Here is a 10249-nt window from a genome sequence, read left to right as displayed (position 1 = left end):
CCCGGCAATAACCAGGGAAGTAGAAGGGCCATGGGCTGGGCTCAAGCAGTGGCTCTGAGCTCTTGCGGTCGCCGACACAGAGCTCGCGGGGGCGTTAGGGGTTAACCCATACGTCGCAGGGCGACAATATGAAGGAAGTCGACGGCGTGCCTTGACTTTGGCAAACTCAAATCGAAGGTGCCGCTCCGCACGCATGTCTACATCCTTGTGGCTCAACTGTCAGTTACACAGTAAGGAAATTTTCAGGTGCCATTGCACCCATCGCTCAAAGAGCGCTTCGTCATCTGTAGCGCTTTCTCCAGGTGCTGTGGAAGCGAAGAACGCGGTAACTCGATCGTGACGCGTCCACATCATCGGACCCCCGGCCATAACGGACGATGAGCTTGCCGAACGGAAAGGTCATCGAGCTCGTTTCTTGGTTCCACAAGGATTTCCGTTGGAAGCTTATCGCACTCGTCTGAGTACCCAACGAGGTGGCTCTCGTGTACCCACAATGCGGAGATTACCTGTGGATCCGCCGGGCGGAAGACATATTCCACACGAGGGTCAATGACCGGCCGTGGATGGGCGCGCATCAGAGCCGCCTTACGGGCAGCTTCAGCTGCCGCCTTTATGCCCCGTCGAGGTCATCGGTGATTTCACCACGTCCCTTAGGTGACGAGAAGTCAGGAAACGGACATGGGGTCCGCAAGGCGCGAGCAGGGTTCGTATCACGCCGCTGGCGCGGCTCGCCTTTCTCGTTCAGTCACGCGGAAAAAGGAGTGCCAGACTCGTAGTCGACCACCTCCACATCCTCAACAAGGTCACTCGTCACTGATAGCGTGCGCGGAGCGCGACGCTTGTGCTCATCGATCCTAGGATGTACATCCCTCGGTGCCGCGGACGCACTGTCCGACATTGCGCCGCGTGCGGGAGACGAAGTTGGGCTCTACCCGTGTGCACTGTCAGAACCAGCAAGACTTGGTGATTTCAGTGTCGTTAACACAGGGCTTATTGAGCACGGAAGTCGTTTTGTTCCAACGAACCAAGTTGCAGTGTCTAGCGGACACGCAAGCCTCGTTAAGGCAATAATCGATTGGAACTGAAAATGTTCTCAATCTTCAATGGGGGAGAGTGTAACAAGTTACACGTACCCCGTACAGAGCTTTGTCTCAAAGACAGAAGAGACTGCATGTGTAAGAAGGTTATAATCATTTAATAAAACCAGGTCTCCTATCTCGAAGTTCTCCATATTCCTTCCGCTTCTTCGGTTTCAATATCATTTGGAACGCCTAGTGATTCGACACCGTCGACAGGGTCAAACGAGATACCCAGACTCCGTGAACTCGTGGTGTTTAAGTTGCCACTTCGGCAAGACTGCCTAGACGTCGTAGACGCATATGATTAGAGGGATCATGAGGTTCCGCGTCGTCGTACGCCCCACGCTTCTCGACAATAGCCAGAGAAGCCGAAGGGCCAGGAGCTAATCTCAAGCTATGACCCTGAGCTGCTGTGGCCGCATCTCACCTGTGTGAGAAGCCACAGACCTCGCGGGAGCGTGATGGATGAATCTATACGTCACAGGGCGATGAAACACAGGAAGTCGGCGATGCGCCTTGAGTTTGGCAAACTCAAACCGAAGATGGCGCTCCACGCACACATTTACCTCCTTGTGGCTCCACTGTAAGCTGGACAACGAGGAAAGTTTCCGGTGCCACTGCACCCATTGCTCAAAGGGCTTTTCATCATCTGCAGCGGTTTTGGTAGGGGCGAGCACCATATGAATAGTCCGCCTCGCGGGTACAGGAGCACCTCCTCTTTGAGCGCGATATTGAGTACAGTACCTATCTATTGGGATGTCTTGACATACCAAGAAGCGAGCTCGGAAAGCTTTCGTTGGTCAGACTCAGCTTATCTATTGACCGGGGGCCCGATTACGTAAGCGTCCAACGAACGGTTGATCGCGTCCGTTGCTTCAGTAGCGGGATCCGCCGAGCGGAAGCCGCATCCCACACGAGGATCTAAGACCGAACGTGTATGCAAGCGCATGAGAGCCGCCCTGTTAGCAGCCTGAACATCTGCTTCTGAGCCACGTCTAGGCAATTGGTAATGATATCACTTTATCCGGAAGTCGAGAGAGCGGGAAACGGGTACCGTGTTCGCAGGACTTCCGTCGCGCTGCTGGTGCATTTTGCTCTCCTATTCTTTCCATCCTGGGAAAGAAGTATTCGACTTGTAACCGAATCCTCGACGAGGGAATCTGTCGCCCGTGGCACACGTGGGGTTGTCAAGGGATTGGAATGCGCTTCCCTTTGGGCCGCTGACGTGCTATCCGAAGTTGCATCGGGTGCTGGAGACGAAGTATGGCTATGACCGCGGTTGATCTTAAACCAAACGAGGCTGGGTGTCTTTGTGTCTTAGACACATGGAAGCTTGAGCAGAGAATGGGTGCAGGAGGTTCTGGGGATGTAGATGTCATAGATACGCAAGCCTCGTACGAGGCGACAGTAAAATTTGAATTGTGGGGGGAGAGTGTAACGGGGCTACGCGTACCCTGGTGTGAAGGGATGGGTCACACAAGATGGTATGACGTGGATTCACATTAACAAAAAAGCCACTACGTGGCTAGACTGCCAGTAGTTATACATTTTAATGAGGGTTTACTATTTAATTAGGAAAACCACAGATTTTGCTTTGACGCAGATAAATACGAGAAAAACAGTCTACGTTTTGAACGGAGAAGTTTGTTGGGTTAAGGTTGTGATTTTTCTTGTAGTAAGCGCATTGCGATCCGCTATATTCTAAGTATTGAACGAAGGTCGGTGACCTTGGCTAACACTTCTTTAAGCGTTAGAGCTACGGCAGCCTCGCTGCAGTGTCGATACTGCCATCCATTTTTTTCTACGAAAACTGAAATTCGCTGCCTTTTAGACTTCATGCGTAGAGGATGGCCACAAGGGCTTAAATTTCATTAGCGATTTTTGATGGAGGTGATCGTTACGACTTCGTATTACACACTTGATTTAGCTTTATAAAGGCCTTTATCGAGCTCACAAGTCGGCGGCCTATTATACATGGTCCCAGCCCACTCACGACATAGTGGCCAATCATTGGGGATCGTCGGAAGCAACAGCCAAAGATTATTCTGCGATTACCTAAATCTGACGAGCAGCAGCTTTGGCCAATTCTCTACTTTCCGTTGCGAGACCACCCCATAGCGCACCAGGTCGAAGACGCCTCCGCTGAAAATATAACAACTGACTCAGTTGAAGACCCTGAGCAAAACGGTTCTATCTGTCTACGCTGATCTCCAGTTTCGCATCACCTGGAAATTACTTCCTACGAAATCTCGGTTTCACTTCCTTTGTACTCTTTGACACCAGGAGCCTGTGGTTATCGCGAGTGTAGGGAAGCCGGCGGTTCGTCGCATGCTGCTGCGCTTTGGAGTGTTATTTTGGAAGACTGGGCGGCTACTATTCATTCCAGTATGGTTTGGTATTCATTCCAGTATGGTTTGGTATTCATTCCAGTATGGTTTGGTATTCATTCCAGTATGGGTTGGTCTGATAGTTGCACAATTCACAAACCGCTTGGGCACCTGGCTTTGAGGCCGACACAGATACTCTAGCTACATTGCGGATGAAAACTCGAAGTGTTGCCCTCGTCGTGCTTCGGACAGCGCGCAATGAGCACCTATGTGTAGATCGACCGCCATTGGAATTGACGACGGCGTGCTATCGAGTTAACTCAGTTCGGGGCCCACTTTCAGGCTATACTCCGAGGGCCAGATCGAGCACGCCTTGTGCGTTCCCTGAGTATCTTCTTTACGTCTTCTGGTTTTGGCCGATTCATCGCAACACACCTACGTAATCAGTCTCTGCTTGTCAACGCTACTGGAAACCTAAAGGCACCACCAGCGTACTCCTCGTGATTACTCAGTTCTGTTCTTCATTGTAAATTTAGTAAAAACAGTTTAGTGACCGCACTTCGAGAAGTTTAGATAATTTCGATGGAGGTATTTTTGATCGTTTTTTAGAAAATCAACCGCTATTATATAAAATTGACACACTAAAACTTTTTATTTTTAACTGAAAATTCAGAGCGCATAACCTTTTTTGACTGATCCAATAATGTCGCGTCATAAATGGATATATTGGATTATCAAGGGTATATTTGTTGACCGTATCCAATAAATTATAAGAGATGAGAAAGCAGTCATTGTTTTATTAGCAATAAATGACTAACCTTCAGTAAGCTTAAAACTGTTTTTAACGTCAACCACCAAGATGAGTAGCGTACTGGAAACGGCGGTGTCTCCAAGCAATAGCGGTATGGTGTGGTTTACGCTATCATTTAAATCCCCACTCTCCTTACACTCTCTTTGTTAAGACTCTTCTCCTATCCTCCTAGAACGCCCGCGGGGACGTGCTCGCTCTATTGCTATGGAAATGATAGAGGTTTGTACAGTCATTTTGAGTCTATGACAGACATAACAATAGATGGTATGTGATGTGAAGTGACAATTAATGTTATGTAAATTGGCACAGTCGGAAGATGCTGCATCAGATGAAGTGGATGAAAATAACGACATGGAAACTCTCAGGGTGACGAGGCGTCACTCGGTACTTTGTCACGTTAATTGTGTGTCAGAATGAGAATGATTTTTGACAAAGTATGGTTGTGATAGCGTCGCATACAAGCAGAGATGGAAAACGACTCTGGTAGTGCACTTCAGACGTCTTCCTCGCGCTACTCGCTACGCACTCGGCCTAATAAACCCAAACGTTTTGACGAGTCCATATACAACGATGTTTTCCCTACTTCTCACTCGACGTACACCGAGTTACCATTACACAATCAAAGAAAACGACGACATTTACGTAATCGGAATAGTCGATTAAAGAGACAACGGCGTGTTACTAAAGAAGAAGCTGAAATAGAGGAGGAAAGTGAGAATCAGTATCATGAAGCCATTAGTATGCAAGAAATCAACCGACAAATTAGATTCAAGGAGCGCGAAGACCGAGTGAAAGCATCGGACATCGAGCCACATTCCTTTGCTTCACGGTATTCATTACGATCACGCGAGAGTCTTACGACAAGTGAAGTGAGTGATGTATCACCATTGCAAACGAAGAGAAGCCAGCGCTCGATGAAGCGAGCGCAGTCGAAATTGATTGTGGAAGAAGATAAGCATATAGAAACTCTCCAACACGTAGATGAGAACTCAGAATCGGAAAATGATGGTACCTCGGAAAATGAAGAGCAAGAGGAAACTGACCAAGTACCAGGAAATGTCGGTCGATATCATTTACGTCAACGTCGCCAACCGCCAATCGACGAGACTAGTCGGACCACTCGAAGTCAAGCAACAAGAGGCTGTGAAGTAGAAAACACGTCGCGGCGCTATTTGCTCCGCGACCGCTCAAAAACGCTTCGAAATGATGTAGAAGATGAGACTACAGCGTCACCAGAAACTTCAGCTGCATACACAGATTATCATAAACGACGTAATTCCATTAAGCGAAATACGACGACCGGTTCCGGAAGCACTAGACGATTATTCTTTTCTGACATGAATTCTACTTCCCCGTGCCGTTGTAGAAACCGTGGCCGAGGACGTCGAAACTGTCATCATAGATCGCTTTCTTTATCTTCTTCAAGCTCTTCATCCTCTTCTTCCGACATCGGAGACGATGATTCGGATGGTGGTATGCGCACAAGCAGCCCATGGCGATCATCGAAAAGTGGTCGAAAAAGTGGAAGCTTACGTGCAGATATTACGCCAGTAGAGGTGGATCGTAGTATTACTTGGGACAGCGTGGGGGGATTGAAGTCGCACATTGAAGCGCTGAAAGAAATGGTCATGCTTCCACTATTGTATCCCGAATTTTATAGCAAATATAATGTTTCCCCGCCATCTGGTGTGCTATTCTATGGACCTCCAGGTACAGGAAAAACGCTACTTGCGAGAGCGCTGGCAAATTCGTGCTCTTTTTACAGTGCATCCGAACAGGAGACTGCTAATCTTGTCCACAAGGGAAAAAGGAAGGAACGAGGGCGGCAAAAAGTCACTTTTTACATGCGAAAAGGAGCAGATTGCTTAAGCAAGTGGGTTGGAGAAGCAGAACGACAACTGCGGCTTTTATTTGAAGAAGCGAGGAGAAATCAGCCGGCAATTATTTTTTTTGATGAAATTGACGGCTTGGCTCCTGTTCGTAGCGCCAAACAAGATCAAATTCATGCGTCAATTGTATCGACGCTGCTAGCACTGATGGACGGCATGGACTCGCGTGGCCGCGTCGTTGTGATTGGAGCGACCAATCGACTTGATGCCATTGATCCAGCCTTGCGACGTCCTGGCCGATTTGATCGAGAATTAGGATTTAGGTTGCCAAATGTGACTGAACGAAAAAGTATGCTGGCAATTCACTCTAAACATTGGAAACCTCCATTAGCGGATCACTTCTTATCGGAGCTAGCTGAGCAAACTGTCGGTTACTGCGGTGCCGATATCAAAGCGCTCTGTGCAGAAGCGGCCTTGTGCTCATTGCGTCGAGTTTATCCTCAGGTGTACGCAAGTGAAGACAAATTGCTGATTAATATCGAGAAAGTGGTTGTATCTCGTGGAGATTTCGTCAAGGCAGCGAAGAAAATTACTCCAGCTTCTCATCGAGCTGTTAGCACTTTTGCGTCACCGTTACCTCATGCTGTGAAAAAATTATTAGAGAATCAGCTGACAAAAACGTTGCGAGAGGTGGCACGGCTTTTTCCACTTTTTCCTTTCGGGAAGCAAGCAATTGACGACGCTAACACCTCAAGAGAAAGTGATGTGGAGCCGACAGATGATGACGACGAAGATGATTTGAATATATATACAAATGCAAAGCATAAAGATTGTAGCGTTTGCCATGGTGAGGGAGATGAATTGCTTTATTGCGATGCATGTCCTGGAGCTTTTCATCGTGCTTGTTTATCAGAAATGGATACATCAACTAAAGTATGTGAAAACGATGAGAGCGTACTGTTGTTTTGCCTCGAATGTCGGCGGCCTATGCCAGCAGCATTGCAACGATCAAAACAGCGCATACGAAAAGAGCGCGTTCGCTCAATTGCTTCTCTTCGCTTGCCTCGTCAGGCTGGTTTTCCGCGCATTTTGGTTGCCGGTAAAGTTAGCATGGGTCAACAATACATTGGTCCAGCACTGCTACATTCATTAGAGGGATTTACACACTTCTCGCTCGATTATCCTTTACTGGTGGCTGACTCGAGCTCGCACTCTCCAGAAGAAGCACTTATTCAACGACTCGGCGAGGCCCAGAAATGTCTGCCATGTGTGCTTTATCTGCCTCAAATTGAGTTGTGGTGGATAAATACAAGTGAATCTATGCATCTGACTTTAAAAATGATGCTAATGAACCTGCAAGCTCGGGTGAATTTGCCTGTTTTATTTCTAGCTTGTACAACATCCGCGTGTGATGCGAACACACTTCCAGAAGATCTCTTGGCATTATTTAAAGAGGACTCGAGCATTTTGTTTACATCTATGGTGATAGAGATGAGCGCGCCGAGTTCGGAGGCTCGAATGGCTCATTTTGAACAAATACTGAGCGCATGTGCTACACCGCCAACAATACCAAAAACAAAGCAAACAAGAGACGAGAAACTTGAGGTTTTACCGCTAGCTCCGTTTCCATCCCCACCTTCCCAGATAAAACTGAGTCCCGAAGAGCAAAAAAAGAGGAGAGAGCGAGATTTCCATTTTCTACGTGAGCTGCGTATCTTTTTGGGTCAAGTACTTCATTACTGTTATTCGCAAAAGCTGTACACACCATTTTACGTACCTGTGGATCCAGTGGCAGTACCAAATTACTATTTAATTGTTAAGCGTCCTATGGACCTAAGCACAATACGTGACAAACTAAATGATGAAGAGTACACGTGCTTTGAGCAGTTCATGGATGACATTCAGCTCATTGTTCGAAACGCTAATGTGTTCAACCCTAAGCGTAGTCGAACACGCCACATTGCCCACGCGGCGGGCACGATGAAGGACAATATTCTGTCGTACGCACACCGATTTCGAATTCGCCAAGGCTACGACCTATTTGCTAAATGCCGGGAGGTGACAAAAAGGCTAAGAGCGCATCCGTTGATGTATGGTGAATATGGCCGGCGCTTTATTAAAGTGGGCAAGGATACACGAAAGGGTCAGGATCAATCATATGAAGCACCACATGTACGTACCAGTGCGCGGCTTCGCGGAGTAAAGGCCCCAGATATCAGTGTTGAAGCTAATAATTCCGGTGCGACGGCAAACAGCGTGAGTAATGGGATGACACTGAAAGATGAACTCTCAGCTAAAGCCAAAAGTGAAGACAACTGTCGAAAGGGGACAGATACCTCGTCAGCTCAGCAATGGTTTGACGATGGTGATTGTGAGAATATACGAGAGAGTAAAAGTCACGAAGAGGCAATTTTTACCGAAACAAGTAATGGCAAGATTGACAGTGCTAATGATGATTTTTTTATCGAGGGCGATCGAATTTTTGTGAGTAGTCGTACGCATCCTGGAATTAACCGTGAAGGTGGCGCTGGTGTCGTGCAGAGTCGTAACAAGGATGGGTCTTACAACGTAAAGTATATTCTTGGAGGAAGTGAAAAGTCTGTGAGTGTCAAATTTATTAAGCGGCTGACGGATGATGCAGTGATGCAGTCGGTTAAGACGCCGAGATTAGCGACTACCGACTCGACCGATGTTGCAACTTCAGTGCGATATATTCAGGACGAAGAGAAAATGGATGAGACGGACTATTTTGATGAATTGTTGTGGCCGCTTTTGAAAGAGGAAGGCTGGAAACGCGACGATAATTTCGACATCATCGAAGCATCGAACGAAGCGTCCGGAATAGCTGTGCAGCGTGTTATATTTACTCCTGGCAAGAAGCGCAACGGTGTTACCGTGACACTCTATAGCGTAGCTGATGCTCTGGCGTATATTGCGGACGACCCTGAGCTATCACGGAAATGCTTTGGCACACGTTACACAGAGCGCTTGATGACCGATGAGGCTCTTCAGGAGGAAAGTAGTGATGAAGAAACAGACCATGCATCTCGACCTGAGGAGACGATGGAGAAAGAGAAAGCTTTGACCATGAAAGAAGACGATACTGAACTGACGGCACCGACGGAAGACTTTCAGGAATTGCCCGAATTTATTTATGACGAGGTACGCCATTTGAATGTTTTTGGTGAAGATACGGTATTAATCATTCTATAGGCTCGAATGGCGGCTGTCTTAAAGTTATTAGTGGAGAAAACGGAAGGCTGGTCAGTTGACAAATTGCGCGATGAGTTATTGGTTCTGAACAAGTTGGCGTACCCATTCCGTCATCACTTTGATCGTACGGAGCTGATGACAGTACGTTTTAGTTGAGCGGTATCGACAATATGTGAATGTTGCTAATATTTATATGAATAGCTTATGGAGGCGCATGTGATGAAGATGCAGTGAAGAGAAAAAAGAATCAACAGCTCCAAGTACAGTAGGGAATAGACATTGATAGTGCAGGTCTCATTCTTATTTTATTTTGCAACAAATGTACGGCTAATCTCCATCCCACACATTGAATCATCTTTCGTCGCATGAGATAGAAAGCAATCGCTATGAAAGCAATGGAACACAATGTAACTCGATCTAGGATTAAGAATGTTGGCACGAATGTGCGACACAGTTATTAAATACAGGGCGATTGATCGACGCAGCACGACACGCTCGAAGAATCGTCGACAATAGACCGAGTACAGTTGCAAAAGAATATCGCTTACATAAAAACTTTGCTGTCGTCATTGAGAGTGAAAAGTAGAAGGGGGTGGCGTATACTTTGCACAGAGGAAGCTTCGACTACCAAAGTCTGAGCCAGCTCCCGTGCACTAATTAAAACCGACCAATGCGCTCAAAGAAATTCCCGGTGATGATGCCGAGGTGTTCATCGATGAGAATGGTCCCAGCGACACCCCATGCCCCGACCACACGGACCCAAGATACACGTCGAGCCACTCCAAATGAGATGACGCTCACTGCACTTAATCTCCCCGCTGCACGACTCACCGACTTTATGCCCTTCTTCGACGGCGGAAAGCTTTTCGACATTCCGCCATTGAACATACGACTATGTTCAACTTTGGTGAGAGCTGAACTTGGCCAAAATCGTTGCAAAATCGATTGCCAGCACAAGAGTCAAGCCGCCTCTTGCCCAAATCAGCGATT

The 10249-nt window shown here is 47.3% G+C and overlaps 1 protein-coding gene across 1 annotated transcript; it reads left to right on the top strand.

Annotated features, from left to right (window-relative positions):
• Positions 1–4265: 4265 nt before the first annotated feature.
• PHALS_05329 (AAA-type ATPase containing the bromodomain) lies at positions 4266–9493 on the top strand (the record flags this gene model as incomplete). Its single annotated transcript, XM_024722886.1, has 6 exons — positions 4266–4308; positions 4369–4436; positions 4527–4601; positions 4667–9208; positions 9260–9400; positions 9461–9493. The coding sequence occupies 6 exons, from the start codon at positions 4266–4268 to the stop codon at positions 9491–9493; spliced, it is 4902 nt and encodes a 1633-aa protein (XP_024573918.1).
• Positions 9494–10249: the final 756 nt, after the last annotated feature.

This window comes from Plasmopara halstedii (genome assembly GCF_900000015.1).
Source record: "Plasmopara halstedii genome assembly, contig: Scaffold_289, whole genome shotgun sequence".
Taxonomy (NCBI): domain Eukaryota; phylum Oomycota; class Peronosporomycetes; order Peronosporales; family Peronosporaceae; genus Plasmopara; species Plasmopara halstedii.
Note: the sequence above shows the minus strand (reverse complement) of the source record. Positions and strands in the feature narration are given on the sequence as shown.